An 18,394-nucleotide genomic window follows, 5' to 3' on the forward strand; every position below is an offset into this window, starting at 1 on the left:
TTGACGGGTAATGAATATGTCCAGGGTTTCTTTACGTCTTTTATGAGTAACATCTCTATAGTCTGTACTCAGAAATGCTTGCGATAATCAAATATAGATGCCTTTGTTCCACCATATTCTAGAAAATGTTTAAATCACTTTGGTTTCAAAGTCAAGGCCCGGGGCCAAATCTGGCCCACCACATCATTTTATTCGGCCCACGAAAGCAAATCAAATTCCATGATGCTTGTCCGAACCAAAATTTCAAATTGTCATATGTATGTAAACCACAATAACAGTCATCATTTTTTTACTTCAAATGGGAAAAATAGTTATTCATTAATTTGTTGTGCACTCTACATGTAATATGTGGAGGGGATTAAACATTCTAAAAACTTTTCCAAATTCATAACTGCCCCCGAGAGTAAACCATGACTATAATGCGGCCCACGGCAAAAAATGAGTTTGACACCCTTGGTATAAATGATATGAGCAAAACATTCCCTCATGATATGTAGTCTGGAAAGAAGATGCCACCATATTAACATTGTCGGTGATTACGGAATTCCTCTTTGTCGAAAATAAGATTGTTCAATCTGTTTAAAGGACAACTGACACTATTTTTTGTTTCCTAACTAACATCAGAAAAACGTTTTATAGCATCTAAAATACCCAAAACATGCAGGCTGAAATTTTAGGCAAATGCAAAACACCAATAAAAATGACTTAAAGTGTCCCAAAACTGCCCCAAAATGAGCTGGAAAATTGGGCAGATTCAGAAAGTCCCGCCCCCTTGTTCGTGACATCACTATTGGTCACACACTGCCTTGCTCCAGAATCAAAACAATAGCTTCAGAGAGTTCAGATTCGGAGAAGATGCTTTCTTGTTACTCATCCAGTTATGAATATGATTCAAATAGTTCTGAAGAGGAAAGCATAAATGTTTGCAATTGATTAAAGAAGTCCGTCCATATCAATTCGAGCCGTCTGGACTCCAAATGTAGCGTCCAGAAAATGCAAAAGATGGCGCAATAGCTCCCTTGGAAATGGGCTGATTTGTCGGCTGGGAATTTGTGTAAACTTACACTTTCATTATGCGTGTCACCGCAATTAGCTGTGACACACAACGATTCACCATTACGTTATTTATGTAGTTTTACTTGTAATTTCGCCATCAACACAGTGTTTTCATACGAAAAAAAGTACCCAAAATGCATTGTGTGTCGCTTTCTCGTCCAGGGGTGTTCCCTCCGTGACGTCATTAGGGAATGGTCATCAACTCGAAAACAAGACTTCATGAATATTCAGCCTTCAGTCTTAAAAGGTAAAATATCGCTATATGCGGTGGAATCTTTGTAAAATGCGCTCAGTAGAAGTCTTTTGAAGTGATTTTACAAATTATGGACACAACTTGTCCGGAGTTGTCGGTTATCCTTTAAGTTTCCTTGAAGCAGCGCGCAAGCGGAGACGAAAAACCTCAATCGTAAAACAGAAAATACTCCACTAACAATAAGCAAAGGAATTCTAAAAAAAATAACGAATTTCCTTTTTTTTTCATTTTACAATAAGGAATTAGAAATCTGATGTAGAAAAATATAGTTCTTATTTTTGTCTATTTACAGTCTTCAAGTCAAAAAAATAATAATTCAGCACCTACATATTGAAAGTATTGGTCGGTTAAGAGGCACAAAAAAAGCGCTGAATCTAAAGCTGATAAAACTACCAGTCTCTTCGTTTTTTTCTTTTTCAACTTCTGTCCCTCAGCGCTTTGATGACAACTGTGTACGTTTAGTCCTGTGGTTGAAGGGGTAGTGAATGAAGTCAAATGGTCGGTGATGACTTGGATGCGCCGGGTGTTGACCCCTTGGCAGTCTCTTCATAAAATGGACCTCACGCTGGTGCTGCCGTGTACGCGAGCCTTTTCGTGGCCGTCCTCGACGGGTGAAGGCCATGTACCATCCTTCATACCGGGCATTCCTCAAGGCGGTGTAGTTGTTCTCCAACACAATCTCAGTGAAGATGCAATCATGGCCTTGTCCATTTTTCTGTAAACCCATAATCAGAGTTTAAAAAAATATTATTAATTGTCCATTACTTGCAAACACACTCTCTGATGCACGCTATCTGTAGCATATACTACATACATATAAATGGGGGTGGTTGTATACTGACTTATAATAATAATTCACAGTATATACAAAAGCAGGGTGCATTTTTATACTGATTACCTGATAAAATAATCCTAATAATAGCTAGCGAGATAGCTGGATAGCTAGATAAATAAATCAGGAACTTTGAAAAAAAGTCCACCTCAGATCTTCATCCTCCCTTCACCTCTATGTGCCCTCTGCCCGTCTCACCACGATGGGATGCAGAGCTTTCAGCCGCTCTGCTCCCAAACTCTGGAATTCTCTTCCACCCAACATCCGCAATATTGACTCCCTCCCTATTTTCAAGGCTCACCTCAAAACCCACTTGTTTAAAATTGCTTTCAATGTATAGTTCTATCTGCTATTTTATTATGTGTCATTTTACTTATGGTTTTATTGTTATGTGCTTTGTTTTATTGTTTTTATTGTAAAGTGTCCTTGGGTGTTTTGAAAGGCGTTTGAAATAAAATGTATTATTATTGTTACATTTCCATTTTTAATAGCATAGAGCGATGTACAACACAACATTGCAGGTGGGGGAATTTGGTTTGCCGTCGCTGCACCGGTTTCGGTAATGCACCATGGGTAAATGAATATTCGATTATCTCTTTCGGCAATTTTCAGCAGATCGCTGAAAAGCCCGACCAACCACGACTTTGGAACGTAGCGAAACAAATGCAAGGTGATGATGGCTCGATATCGGTAAGGCAAGATGGCCGATGACCAAAGTTAAAACTTCTGAAGGAATATGAACATTTTCAGTCGCTGTTTAACTAAATTTGATTCTTTAACTACCGTGTTTATTCGAGTATAACGCGCAAAATTTTCTACCTAAAAAAAAAGAACTCAACGTTTGGGTGCGCGTTATAAACGAGGCCCGGGAAAAAAAAAATCCTATTCAGTGATACATCGGTTTAAGAACCCCTTGGCTTACGAACCTTTTGGTTTACAAACGTTAAATTTATGAAATTTTACCTTGGCATACAAACTATTTTTCGGGATACACACAGAGTGCCACAATGAGTGATGTGTTACTGCTTATTCATAACGTGAGACACCTGGTTGTGGTTGCACAGTGGTTCACAGTTCTGCTCAAAACATAGGTCTGAAAAGATCTGAACAGGTAATGTGCCGGTTTAGAAGATCAAAATGCTCTTTCTGCTCCGTCTTTTTTCTTTTTTAACAAAAACACTCGTGAGGCTGGGACATGCTGTAATTGAGCTATGGGCAGATGGTATACGAGGCAGGTTGCGGGGGGGCGGGGGGCGGCGGCAGTGTGTTTATGTGTGCGCAGGGAAGGGAGGAGCGCAGGGGCACAGATGGGATTCTGGAACTGGGGGGACACAGACCACACGCTTTTAAAATTCTGTTTAATACTGCGATTACAAAGTCTACTTTCAATGTCATGTACAGTCATACCTTGGTTTACGAACTGAATTGGTTCCAAGAGAGTGCGTGTAAGGCAAATAATGTGTATTCCAAACATTACTTTCCCACAGGAAACCATTAAAATGAGAATAATCCATTCCCAGGTCCCCATAAAACATAATTTTCAACTAAATAAGCCTTAAAACTACACAAAATATACCTTATTTTATGTATAATAAATGAGCTATGGTATTATAATTAAAGAAATAAATTGTACTATATAATAAAGTCGTTTTATTTACCTTTGTGATGGTGGTTGATGGCTTGATGGAATGGATAGTTTTTTGCATAAAGTGTCTCAAGGAGCTCTGGGTTGTAAATCTTAGAAGTTGTGATATTGCAATAGCAACAGATGCAGGCAGACACACTAGAAACTTCATTAATAGCTGGCTCACTTGCTTGTAGGTTCTCTTCAAATTGTACAGATGGCTTGTGCGGGTTATTTGTGGAGCCTGATTGATGGGATATTTTAACCTTGCAGCTTACACTCTGCCTTTGAATAAAGTTCAAATAGTGTTGTTTCAACTTCAATAAAGTTGAAACAAGTCCAGATATCTCTGTGTTTTCTATCTGTGGTTTCCATCCATATCTATTTTTTTTCACTTTTGTTTTTTTGTTTCAAGCTCTAGCGTCTCCCTTTCATGTGTGTGTGTGTGTGTGTGTGTGTGTGTGTGTGTGTGTGTGTGTGTGTGTGTGTGTGTGTGTGTGTGTGTGTGTGTGTGTGTGTGTGTTTGTGTGCGTGTGTGTGTGTGTGTGTGTGTGTGCGCGTTTCTGTTTCTGTAACCCCTTCCCCCGCTCACTGCTGCGTGTGCCCTGCTGCGTGTGTCTCCTCCCTCCTCTACCATGGATCTTGACCAATCACATGCGGCTTTAACCGAAGACTGGGGGCGGGGAATAGAGGAAAAAAAGGTGGCTGCCATATTCAGCTCCTTGTTAGGAACTCCAAGAACCGACTCGTTCGCGAACGACACATCACTCATTGTGGCGCTCCATGTGTTTCCCGAAAAATAGTTCGTATGCCAAGATTATGTTCTTGCGAATTTAAGGTTAAAAGTTCGTTAGGTACTTGAAATAGGAAATTGATTCAGTAATGCCACTTTGTTATTTTTTTTCTTTTATTATATGGTGTACTGTGCCATACTGTATTATTATGTACGGTATTTATATGAATGCATAAGGCATTTTATATAGTGTATGGAATATGCATGGCACTATATAGGACATAACACAACTTCTGTCCTTTTTTCAGCTTGAACCAGTTGCCAGTCAATCTCAGTCTTTAAATTAATATTTTTAATCAAAAAGAAATAAATGAATACAATAAAAAATAAACATTTTCACCAAGCTATGATTTTTTTGGAGTGTCCTCAGGTCTGAGTAGAAATCAATGAGGTATAAAAGGCTGGGCCATTGTGGGACTCCCGCACTAAAATGATGGCTACAGTGCTTTTTACTGTAATTCTTTTTCCAAGTCCAGGCTCCGTCTAGTGTTACCTATGCATTTTTTGTTGGAAATATAAAATGTTAATTATTCCCTGATAGGAGTAGCCGACTTGTGTTCATCCGCCTCTTTTTGGGGTGCTTAAGTCACTCCTATGGTCTTTTGGGGCTGTGCATATTTTTGCCATCCACTTTGTTTAGTCCAGGAGTCAGGAACCTATGGGTCGCGAGCCATATATGGCTCTTTTGATAATTGCATCTGGCTTGCAAAAAAACAAAATACATATTCTCGGTTTTTCGCTGTTAATTTCCTGTTTGGCCTGCAGTTGGCAGAAAGCGCAATTTTGATTGGATGATACTGAACTAAGGTTGTCGTTGATGTTCAATGAGCAATTTTAATTGGATGGTAGCCGTTGGTGTCAAAACAGGCAAACGCACCTCTTTAAATAAGCCCGATCAGTAAAAAACACTTCAGGTTGAATGCAATAAAACAATACCGATGAAACAGTCGAATGTCAGTGGCACTTTGACAAGCCTCATGCTAACGTTAGCATCAATATACTTCTGCAAGAGATAGCAGAAAGCAAGTGTGGAAGCTAATGAGCCTTGTGCAGGCTAGCTAGCAGTAACTTTGCGTATGGACCCGGCAAGTTGACTTTCATTCCGATCGTCGTCTGGATTTTTATCAATCATGAGGAACGGAAACCACATTAAAGGTGAGTGTTATCACAAAGTTATTTTAATACATTCTGACATTTTATTGAAAAGTGGCCCGTGTGCGTGCGTGTCTGCACCCAAGCGTGTGTTTGTGTGTGTGCGCGCGTGTGGCTCTCACTGAAAATCATTTCTAAATATTTCACTATACTTTTACTACAAATATGTTCCAAACTGGTTTAGTCCCATCATGAAATATACGCACCCGGGGTGGAGCAAGAATTAGAATGAGCTACCTTCAAACTCCACATTTACACCGGGTAACGAAACCACCACAGCACGTGGACGACTCTCTGTGTTTTTGTGTTGTCATATTATTATTATTATTTTTTTTTGTTCTTTTGTTTATGTAGACGTTAGTAACAAATATTGTGCTAAGTCTATTCTCTTTGTCTTTTCTGTAATACCGTACAATAGCTATCTAGCTTTTTTTGGGGGGGATCGTGTTTGTAAATGTTTATTGAGCTATCTATTAGCTGTCTATTAGCAAGCCAGCTTTCTATCTGAGTTGCTTCCGGGTTGAGTGAAGACCTAGCTAGCTATCTGTTTATCTGTTAGCTATCTATTAGCTAGCTATCTTTCTATCTGCGTTACTTAGCTATCTATTAGCTGTCTATTCGCTAGCTAGCTTTCTATCTGAGTTACTTCTGGGTTGAGTCAAGGCCTAGCTAGCTATCTGTTAGCTATCTATAAGATAGCTTTCTATCTATTTGAGTTACTTCCGGGTTGAGTGAACACTGGCGCGTGTGGCTGCCACTGCTCACCCACAGAAAAACTTATCCTGTGACTGTAAAGTGACCTTGAAAGTTTTGAAAGCCGCTTATAAATGAAATTTATTATTATTATTATTATTATTATTATTATTATTATTATTATTATCGAGCTTATTATTATTATCAAGCTATTAGCTATCAATTGGCTTGCTAGCTAGCTTTCTATATATTTGTCTTACTGTTCTATTTGAGTTACTTCCGGGTTGAGTGAATGCTGGCGCATGTGGCAGCCGCTGCTCACCCACAGAAAAACGTATCCTGTGATACGCGGGGACTCTCAAGTGACCTTGAGAGTTTTGAAAGGCGCTTGTAAATGAAACATATTATTATTATTATTATTATTATTATTATTATTATTATTATTATTATTATTATTTAGGACGAGTGTCCTCTTGAGGATGAACATTTTTGCATGTTTTAATTCAGTGAACTGCTTCCATGGTGGTTGCCGACTCGCATTGGCAGCTTGGGGAGATATCTGTAAAGTGACCTTGAGAGTTTAGAAAGGTGCTTATAAATGAAATGTATTATTATTATTATTATTATTATTATTATTATTATTATTATTACTGTATCTATTAGCTAGCTAGATAGCTAACTTTCTATCTATTTGAGTTACTTCTGGGTTGACTGAACGCTGGTGCGTGTGACTGCCGCTACTCACCCACAGAAAAGCTGATCCTGTGACTGTAAAGTGGCCTTGAGAGTTTTGAAAGGCGCTTATAAATGGAATTTATTATTATTATTACTATTATTATTTATTATTATTATTATTATTATTATTATTATTATTATTATCTTGGAGTCTTGGTGTCATTCTAACGGTCGAAATGGGGAGAAATATTTAGAATCATTTTTATTAATTTGACATAGCCCAGTCATGAAATCCATGAAAGTGCCACACTCCCATATACAGCATGCAGGCTCACTTGCAATGGGACAAGTATATATTTTAGTCACGGACACAATTCCACTGATTAAATTAGTTCTATTGTATTGATTAAATATACATGCTTTCTCAAACGGAGCAAATCAGTGTGGACGATCAGTATATAACTTCCGCATTCAATAAGCAACTCACTTTCAAATTTCAAGTATCTGTGTATTCCCAACGCCTAACTACAGAATTTACAAGTCTGAGGATAGCTCCACTATTCAAAAATTTGGAAGCTGAGGTGGGAAAATCTTCACACCGTGAAAGTGCGAAAGAAATACATTAAAGGAATTCACTTAAAGGACAACCGACACCTCCAGACAAGTTGTGTCCATAATTTGTAAAATCACTTGAAATGACTTCTACGAAGCGTATTTTACAAAGATTCCACAGCATATAGCTATATTTTACCTTTTAAGACTCGCGCTGAATATTCAGGATGTCTTGTTTTTGAGTTGATGACGATGCCCTAAATGACATCACGTCTGGAACGCCCCTGACCGAGAAAGCGAAACACAATGCATTTTGGGTACTTTGTTTGGTCTAAAAACTTCGTGTTGATCCGTGTTGATGGTGAAATTAGAAGGAAAACACATAAATAACACGATGGCGAATCGTTGTGTGTTGCACCAAGACTACTATTTGATTCGAGTTGACACAAATTCCCAGCAGATAAATCAGCCCATTTCCAACGGAGCTTGGGCGCCATCTTCTGCATTTTCTGGGACGCTACATTGGAGTCCTGATGGCTCGAATTGATACGCATTTATGCTTTCCTCTTCAGAACTATTTGAATCATATTCATAACTGGATGAGTAACAAGAAAGCATCTTCTATTGAAGCCATTGTTTCGATTCTAGAGCAAGGCAAAGACGTCCTGGCGTGATGTCACGAACAAGGGGGCGGACCCTTCTGAAACTCGCAATTTCTGGGTCATTTTGAAGTAGTTTTGGGACACTTTAACTCATTTTTATTGGTGTTTTGCATTTGACTAAAAATATTAGCCTGCGTGTTTTGGGTATTTTAGATGCTATAAAATGTTTTTCTGATTTCAGTCAGGAAACAAAAAAATGGTGTCGGTTGTCCTTTTAATGAATATGCTCATTTTTGAATTGTTGCTCACGCACATTTGGAGTACTTTATTCAGCAGCAAGACTCAGTTTTAGTTCAAAGTCAGCATTACAACAACTGGCCAGAGAATTTTGCTGAAAAGTTGAAGCAAAGCCATTTTTCAACAGAAATACTTTTGAGCATGAAACTTGCTCTCCAGTGTACAGCCACATATCTAAGTGTCGAACTATGCATTCGTATGCTCTTATGTGGCAAAGGTGTGGGGATTTGGGGACTATTGTTCAGTCACCTTGACAATGAGGGCGGGTGGGGTGGGGGGGTAACTTAAGCCCCTTCGAGCCCTATGCCATCTGCGCCCGTGAATGAAAGGGTGCCATTTTTCTTATAATGTTACTTTCATATACTGACAATCTTATGACTTTTTTTCATTGTCTCGTGACCTGTATTTCAAAATATAACACTGTTAAATGTGTTAATTCACTATAAGGTATTCAGATGTCTCGCATTATAATTGTATTTTATTTATTGTATTCTATTTTGTGATTGTATTTTATTTATTATAGTACCTATGCTTGTTTGTGACTGTAAAGTGTCCTTGAGAGCTTTGAAAGGCGCTTAAAATATAATGTATTATTGTTATAATCTTGCAACTTCAATTTTATGATACAATAAAGTTTCGAGATTTCGTGCACAATGTCAACATAATAGGTTAAAAAAATACAATGAAAATTGGACATTTTATGAAAATAAATCTTTTTGCAACTCTGTTGATTTAGTTGACATCACCAAGATCTAACAACAAACAATACAACTTCTCACCTTGCCAATGAGTTTCCCTCTCTTGGTCATGCAAATGTAGAAGCCAGTCTCAGCTCCCTTGATACGCACACGGCTTCCAAATGTGTCTGTCTCGACAATTAGCTTGGCTGACAGAGAATGAAAACATTTCCATTAGCAAATAGAAGTCTCTTGACTCATGTAAGGAGAAATTTGCGAAGATATACACTTTCAACTCTATTTTCATCCACCTTCTCTGAACCTGCATGATTGACTCAAAAAGAGATCTATGTATACACGAAGAACAGATCCAACAAAAGCATTTGCAAGGATTTCTTTTTCCCCTTTGTCCACATATATAACACAAGAACTCATGGAATGATTCCCATGGATTTATGAGTCTCGAAATTCTTTCAAAATGATATAACCAGGTGTCTTTTGAGTCTTTGAACGTTAGGGAGTCAGGCGCATCATCCCTGTCAAAAATTTATTTTCAAATAAATGTGGATTGGCCTCTCACATGAAGTTTAACATTTATCTCTATAGTCCAGAAAATACTTATTGTTAAGGAATTATGGGCTTTCTCTCCTCTGGATTGCTTTTCAACAAGATGGAAAAAATGACCTTGATTTATGAGGCTGAGTGAATTTGCAGAGAAATAGTTATGTTGGCCTACCAATTTTAATTCTCTAGACACCTGTTATCTGAACCAGAATTGCATCATCGTAACAGGACATATGAGTAAATCCATGTTTTCTTCAAAATACTCTCGCTCTGTTCCATGATGGATAATGGGGTAGCAACTTGAGCATGACCTGTACAGCGCAGTTAAACAGAATACACATCTATTTTTGAAGGCATCTCGCCCCTGCACATGCATGTATTAATGCCTATAATTTCTCGAATACAATTAATATGTGTAAAATAAACTAATAAATAAACAAAATCAATAAAAATCAAGACATACGTTTCTCTCATATTTATGATTAATAAATGAGGCCCACTTCAACCTCCACAGTTCATCGGCTTTTATACAACTGCAAAACTACAAAAACAAAACGATAGTGATCTGAGCTATCCACTTATGATAATTTCAATGCAGAAGATTTTTGGGAACCATTGGGGAGGTTGATGCACGTATGAGACTTTAATGGCTCTTCCAGACTTCTAGAATCTCTGGAGAATTTCCAGCGTGAGACACAGTCAAATGCCTTTCGAAAATGCACACTTTACTTGCAGATTTCAAACACACATTCAAGCTAACTGGATCATTCAAATGGAAAGTGCAGGATTTGTTTTTTGTTTCTCTTCGTTTTTTATTAGGCTAATTTTCAATGCTTTTGTGTGTCTGAATGTGTGCATGTGTGTGTGTGTGTGTGTGTGTGTGTGTGTGTGTGTGTGTGTGTGTGTGTGTGTGTGTGTGTGTGTGTGTGTGTGTGTGTGTGCGTGTGTTAAAATGCGTGTGAACGCGCGCGTGTGTGCGCGTGTGCGCGCGCGAGCACGCGTGAGTGTCTGTTCGTCTAATAAAGTGAAAAAAGTTATTGAATGGAACTGGAGAATATTGTGCGAAAAAAAAAAGAAATACAAGAAACGAGAAATTATTTATAATGATGACATTCTATTTTGCAACGAGAATAGTTTACGCTTATATAAATTATGTGCCGAAAACAACATTTAAAATAGGCAAACTATTTTTGTCTATTTAAGCAAGGTAATACAATTAGCTAAAAATATTCTTAAAAATAAACATTTTACATTGGTCTATGTTGAAACAATTCTAATCAAATATCAATTGCCCAACACCAGTGAGGGGAAATCAAAATGCCGCTAAAGACAGACGTGGACCTTACCATGCAAATCCCCGTCTTCAGCCATGGCGTTGATCTTTTTGTTGGGCAGGACCTGCACATGCTTGCCACTGGTTCGACTGTACAGTTGGTAGATCCGGATCAACCTGCGGCTCACGCGGTCTGTCACTTTGCTCTGCGCGCTTACATGCTGCGTGAAATTAGGCGGGGACTGATTGGTTACCTGTCAGAAATTAGATGTCATCACAATCAGTACGTGTACTAATATATATATATATATATATATATATATATATATATATATATATATATATATATATATATATATATATATATATATATATATATATATATATATATATATATATATATATATATATATATATATATATATATATATATATATATATTTTTATATATATATATATATATATATACTTTTTAACGACCTATACGACGGAGAACATTTTAACTATGTCAAAAAAGCACTCCTCTTTCTCTCCCTATTTTACAATAATTACTGAGGTGTTACTTCGTTAAAACAAAGACCCCCTCTTTCTTCCCCCAAATCATAGGAGGTTGTATCAATTCATATTATTGACATTATTTCTTCTCCTTTTAATTCTTTTTCGTCTCCACCTGTCACAGTCTGCCGTGTTGGAATGAGTGCAACGTTGTTCGCAGAGGAAGCAAAGCCCCACGACAAACATGTCCCGTAGATGTGTGCCAGGGTCCGCTATGGGACCCGGCGGGCCGCCCAATCTGCTTTGGGGCCATCAATATTTTCAAACCGTTTCCCAAAACTAGTTGGCTCCATTTCACGAGTGATGTATTATAGAATTTAGACTCAACGAATATTCTTAATACGGCAAAATAAAATAGACGTAGAACTTACCTGTGCGTAGAAGAAGAATGCGAACATGTGTATAAACCTGTAAGTGGAAAGGAAATGACACAAATCAGATTTAGTCCGCAATTTACAACATGGAACCGAAAAAAGTGAAGTTGGAAAAAGAACAGGTACTCACACGTAACTGCATCTCGATGCGGGTCGCATTTTGGGTGGCGGCGAAAAGCTCTCCCAAGGAAATTTAAAGAAGAATTAGACTAATTTTCAGAGAATGTCAGTCCAAACGTTCTTGAGGGAAACCAAGCTCCAAATGATTTAATAAAAATCCACAAGTCAGGTGTCCTGGTAAGGGCTCACGGACATGCGGTAGATTATTTTTTTTGACCACATCAATGTCACTACGACAGTCCGCTGCTGCTCATCACACTATCCGGTTAAAGTTGATTAATAACTTCAAGTGTTTGTTTGAAATTGAATGAAGGTAACACTGTGAAGTGTACTTTCAGAAGCCGTTCTGAGTGTTGAATTGTTGAAAAGGGCACTGCGTATTTAGTTAATCTATTTTCATTTCCCCCCCCTCTCCGCCTGTAATCCCCGTGGTCCTCCCCGAAGTCCAGGTGTGAACGATCCGACTCTGGCTCGGGCGAGTCACTGGTTTCGGAGAGGCTCGTGCACCTTGATCCCCTCGGCTGCGGTCGTACTGCAAACGGGACGCTCCTTCTCCGCACTATCTGCTCCCATCCCACACTGCTGTCAAGGGTCTTGCTTGGCGCGATACTCCCGGTTAAAATGTAAGGCTGATCTGCAAAGAACAAGCCCCCTTCTTCTGCAGAACAAAAGCGGACACCCCCACACCCTACTCGCCATCCCGTCCCACCCACTTTGACCCAAGAGAAATCTCTTTACCTGAGAGAAATACTCAATATTTGAAGGGGAAAAAAAAGACCGGTTGGGTGTCACGGGCTGCTGAAGCAAAGTCTGTGCGTACACCATCAAACTCTTCACCCCCATAATAAACTTTAATAAGGCCATCCCCATTTTCGCATTTTGAAGCAATGCACCCTCCTGCTCTCCTCCAGGATGCTGAAATGCTCAATTTTGTGTATTGAGAGAGCCAAGTGTCAGACATTAAAAGGATTACAAACGGCTGCCTTTTTTAAAGAGACTCATCCTTTCATTTGTAAATGTATTTGGAGAGAAGAAACTAACAACCTTGCAAATAATTTGCTATGATCAAGTCTTTGTTGCTTGTCGCCTAAGAGAAACTCCCCCAAATTAATAAGGATGAAGTCCTGGCATCTGAAACAAATACTCTTTTAGTGTAGACAAGACCATTAATTAGGCTTGATTGAATGGTTTGGCCACTTAATTAGAAACTGCCCCTCAAAACTTGTTAAATAAACAGCTTTAAATCTAAATATTGGAAATGGCCTATGAAAACTTGGGATCTGTTTAATGGGGAAAGGGCGTGGTTCTACACAGATCAAAATACTGCGTTTGGTGTCCGCCATCAAAATGTGGACAGATTGAGTGGCACATGAGAGGACAAAACTCTGATGATGGAAACTCTTTGATGATTCTAACCTGTGTGTATGCAAATGTTTTGTTCGTGCAGCAATATAAAAGAAATGCTGGCACAGGCTCTTTTGGCACCTATTTAGCTTTATTTAAAATGGGAAAATTTTAGAATATACTAATTTGGGGCACCTAAAATCAGTCCAAATCAAAGAATTTAAAAACCAAATGAAAATATAATGAAATAAAAATAATTTAGTCATAGGCTGTGGTCAGCAAAATGTATCCATCCATTGTTTTATTCTTAGCCTCATGAGGGTCACAGGCATGCTGGAGCCTCTCCCAGCCGATTTGGGCAGTATTTATAATAAAAATAAAAAAATAAAATAAAATAATAATAATAATAATAATAATAATAATAATAATAATAATAATAATAATAATAATAATAATAATACATTTTATTTCAAGCGCCTTTCAAAGCTTTCAAGGACACTACAGTCACATACAAGCAGATACAATAATAAATAAACAAACAAATAAATAAATAAACAAATAAATACGTAAATACTTAAATACACAAATAAATAAATAAAATATAATTATGAATAGAATACAATAAATAACATACAATTATAAATAGAAACAAGAGATAGAGCTACACAGAAAATGCAATTTTAAATAGGTCGGTTTTGAGATGAGATTTGGGGTACACTTTGAATTGGTTACTAGCCAGTCACACTGTATAAATAGACAAATAATATTCACATTATATAAAGTGCTCTGTTAACCTATCATCAACGTTTTTGGAACGTGGAAGAACATCCAAACTCCATATAGGAAGTTTTCTTCAGCCGTCATCTGTACAAAAGTGAAGGTTTCGGACGTTTCGCCTCCTATCCAAGAGGCTTCGTCAGCGAACTAAAGTCTGACTGGTCGTATCGGCCCCATTTATATATCCCTAATGTCCAGACATGGTGGCGCCGGACACAGCTATGATAGGTCCCTACTCTCAGGTTGGGGGGGGCAGAGGACCCCTCCCTGTGGCCCCACTGAATATACCAACTAGCACTGAAGGTAGAGAAAAGGAGTCAAAACATATCAGGAGAGCACTCACTAACTGTGGGTACCCTCAGTGGTCATTCATCAAATGTCAGAAAGAAAGAATAGCGAATGAAACCAATAATTCTCAAGATACAAAAAGGAGAGGAGTAGCAGTACCGTACATTGCAGGAGTTTCTGAAAAATTACAAAGAGTCCTTTGGCAACATAAAATTCCTACTTATTTCAAACCGATAAACACGTTAAGGCAAAAATTAGTGCATCCAAAAGATAGGCTACCAAATGAAAAACAAAGTAATGTAGTTTATTCCATACATTGTAAGAATGAAAATTGTAAAGAACAGTACATTGGGGAGACTCGACAAATTCTCAAAAAAAGACTTTATCAACATCGCAGGGATAATATAAGTGGACCTCAATCGGCAGTACATTTGCACCTAAAAGCTAGCAACCACTCATTTGACGACAATGAGGTTAAAATCTTAGCGAAAGAACATAGATGGTTTGAAAGGGGGGTAAAAGAAGCGATTCTTATAAAACAACAAAATCCTTCATTAAACCGGTCTGGTGGGGTGAGGTTCAATTTGGATCGTTCATACAATAGCCTGCTTAGGCAAAACAGGTTAGGCAACTTTCGCAATGCTGATGAGGGTCGTTATGCTGATAAGGTGATACCGGGGGGAGTGGGGGTAATAGGCCAGTCGTTAGTCAGGAATGTAGGAACAATCAGTGGGGCCACAGGGAGGGGTCCTCTGCCCCCCCAACCTGAGAGTAGGGACCTATCATAGCTGTGTCCGGCGCCACCATGTCTGGACATTAGGGATATATAAATGGGGCCGATACGACCAGTCAGACTTTAGTTCGCTGACGAAGCCTCTTGGATAGGAGGCGAAACGTCCGAAACCTTCACTTTTGTACAGATGACGGCTGAAGAAACCTTCTCATCGATGGACCACTCCTGTACGACTGAGAGCTTACACAGATCCATATAGGAAGGCCAAGACCCAGAATCAAACGTATGACCACTGTAGTAGTAATAATAATAATAATAATAATAATAATAATAATAATAATAATAATAATAATAATAATAATAATAATAATAATAATTATGATGATGATGATGCGTGTGTAAGGTTAAAAAGTGTGTATCCCAAAAAATAATTTCCCATAGGAAACCATTAAAATGAGAATAATCCGTTCCCAGGTCCCCATAAAACATTATTTTATACTTTCTAATTTTCTAAGCCTTAAGACTACACAAAATATACTTTATTTGATGTATAATAAATGTGCTATGGTATCCATATGGTAGCCTTCTTCTTTCACCATCTTGAGGAATGATCCCTTGTAGGTGCTTTCTCTGCGATAACTTTACATTGTTCCTCATCAATTGTGTTCTGTTTAGCTGGGTTGATAGCTTTTGCATCAAGTGTACAGATGCCTTGTGCGGGTTATTTGTGGTGCCTGATTGATGTGAATTTTAACCTTACAGTCTACAGTCTACACTCTGTCATTGTTCGGTCAATTTACGTTTCCACGTTTTCCCACCGAAAGGGATCCCAGAGAGACACACTGATACAACTCAACTCACTCTCGTTATTTATTGTTGATAGAGTTTTGAATACATTGGTTCTTTTTTGTTTGGTAGACGAGCAATTTCGCTTCTTCTACCCCCCTTTCAAACCATCTATGTTCTTTCGCTAAGATTTTAACCTCATTGTCGTCAAATGAATGGTTGCTAGCTTTTAGGTGCAAATATACTGCCGATTGAGGTCCACTTATATTATCCCTGCGATGTTGATAAAGTCTTTTTTTGAGAATTTGTTGAGTCTCCCCAATGTACTGTTCTTTACAATTTTCATTCTTACAATGTATGGAATAAATCACATTACTTTGTTTTTCATTTGGTAGCCTATCTTTTGGATGCACTAATTTTTGCCTTAACGTGTTTATCGGTTTGAAATAAGTAGGAATTTTATGTTGCCAAATTACAAAGAGTCCTTTGGCAACATAAAAATTTGAAAGGGGGGTAAAAGAAGCGATTCTTATAAAACAACAAAATCCTTCATTAAACCGGTCTGGTGGGGTGAGGTTCAATTTGGATCGTTCATACAATAGCCTGCTTAGGCAAAACAGGTTAGGCAACTTTCGTAATGCTGATGAGGGTCGTTATGCTGATGAGGTGATACCGGTGGGAGTGGGGGTAATAGGCCAGTCGTTAGTCAGGAATGTAGGAACAATCAGTGGGGCCACAGGGAGGGGTCCTCTGCCCCCCAACCTGAGAGTAGGGACCTATCATAGCTGTGTCCGGCGCCACCATGTCTGGACATTAGGGATATATAAATAGGGCCGATAGAACCAGTCAGACTTTAGTTCGCTGACGAAGACTCTTGGATAGGAGGCAAAACGTCCGAAACCTTCACTTTTGTACAGATGACGGCTGAAGAAACCTTCTCATCGGTCAAGTGGGAGGTGTTGTGTAAAAAGGAAATCACATGCTAAATTTGGCTTTACATGCAGTACAGACTTGAAAGGGTTAATCCGATCAGCCGGTGAGTGGGTGTGGCTGTGGAGTTAAATGCTGTCTGAACCAGGTGGCTCTTGTTAGCCAAGGGAGACACGCCACCGGTGAGTCCACATGTTGCATTTCCACGTTCTACCTTTCTGTTGATTTAAACTAAAATAATGTCAAAGTAGTGATAGAAATGATTGTGAATGAGTTACATTCATATCCTGTGTTTCCATTTGTAGGTTTATGACCTACTTCACTGCTCGTCTACCAAACAAAAAGGAACCAATGTATTCAAAACTCAATCAACAATAAATAATGAGAGTGAGTTGAGTTGTATCAGTGTGTCTCTCTGGGATCCCTTTCGGTGGGAAAATATGGAAACGTAAATTGACCGAACAGTCATTGAACTTTCAAAGATGAAACACGTCCACATTTCACAGTTTTCCATCCATTTAATTACACTCTCTCTGTCATCTGCCTGTCTCTTTAATGTTTAAACCACCTCCCCTCACTGCTGTGTTCTTGACCAATCACGTGGCTTTAACCGAAGACAAACAAAAAAAAGTCAGCTGCCATTTTCTTTTTGGAGAACGGGCCTCACTCTCTCTGTCTGTAACCCCCCCCCCCCACTGCTGTGTTTTTGACCAATCACATGGTTTTACCGAAGACTGGGGGCAGGGAATAGAGGACACAAATGAGTCGGCTGCCATTTTCTTGTTAGGAGAATGGGCTCGTTTGCGAGCGACACATCACGCATTGTGGCGCTCCGTATGTATCCTGAAAAATAGTTCGTATGCCAAGATAAAATGTTCATAAATTTAGCGTTCGGAAACTGAAAAGTTCGTAAGCCAAGGGCTTCATAAACCGAAGTATCACTGTACATCTAAAATCGCAAAGAAAAAATACACCTCTACAAATAAAGCCTAATTTTTGTGACACCCTAAGACAATTTTGTGCTGAGTTTAATGAATCCCGTGATAATTAACTTAGCTCAATAAATTAAATGGACAAATACTATTGGCTACTGTTGTTTCATCTATGAGCCGAGGAACCAAACTGGACCCTGTCAACACCTTGACTGCACCTTCGGAATTCTCTCCACAACGGTTATGAACAGTATCTGTTACAGAGGGTAGTCCTGGCAGTCTAACCCCCATTGTAAACAAATTTGGTTTACTGTTTGCAAAACCAAACACTGACATTGGTGCTATAAGGACCAAAGAAACCATATCAAGGGGGTTGACACCCTCCACAGAACTCTCACAGGGACATGGTGGAACACATTCTCCAAGTCTACAAGTGTAAACTGGTTATATTAGTAGTGGGCAAACTATGGCCTGCGGTCTGGATACGGCTTGGGAGTCTTTTTAATCCAGCC

General features: G+C 38.7%; 1 protein-coding gene across 1 annotated transcript; it reads right to left on the bottom strand.

Annotated features, from left to right (window-relative positions):
• fgf8a (fibroblast growth factor 8a) lies at positions 1 to 12,009 on the bottom strand. Its single transcript, XM_089011445.1, has 4 exons — positions 11,970 to 12,009; positions 11,117 to 11,297; positions 9,309 to 9,415; positions 1 to 2,024 (listed from the first exon to the last, which is right to left on the bottom strand). Exons 1-4 carry the CDS (start codon positions 11,994 to 11,996, stop codon positions 1,740 to 1,742), a joined length of 600 nt encoding a protein of 199 aa, XP_088867571.1. The 5' UTR covers positions 11,997 to 12,009; the 3' UTR covers positions 1 to 1,739.
• Positions 12,010 to 18,394: the final 6,385 nt, after the last annotated feature.

Source organism: Hippocampus bargibanti, linkage group LG13 (genome assembly GCF_051943395.1).
Source record: "Hippocampus bargibanti isolate YZ-2025 linkage group LG13, ASM5194339v1, whole genome shotgun sequence".
Taxonomy (NCBI): Eukaryota; Metazoa; Chordata; class Actinopteri; order Syngnathiformes; family Syngnathidae; genus Hippocampus; species Hippocampus bargibanti.

What these genes read in the sequence shown, in the direction of transcription:
- fgf8a (XM_089011445.1), bottom strand. Translation starts at nt 11,996, where the DNA reads ATGTTCGCATTCTTCTTCTACGCACAG. An exon ending in TGAAGACGGGGATTTGCATG is followed by an intron (nt 9,416 to 11,116) that starts GTAAGGTCCACG and finishes ATTCTCTGTCAG; the next exon opens with CCAAGCTAATTGTCGAGACA. An exon ending in GAGGGAAACTCATTGGCAAG is followed by an intron (nt 2,025 to 9,308) that starts GTGAGAAGTTGT and finishes ATGGGTTTACAG; the next exon opens with AAAAATGGACAAGGCCATGA.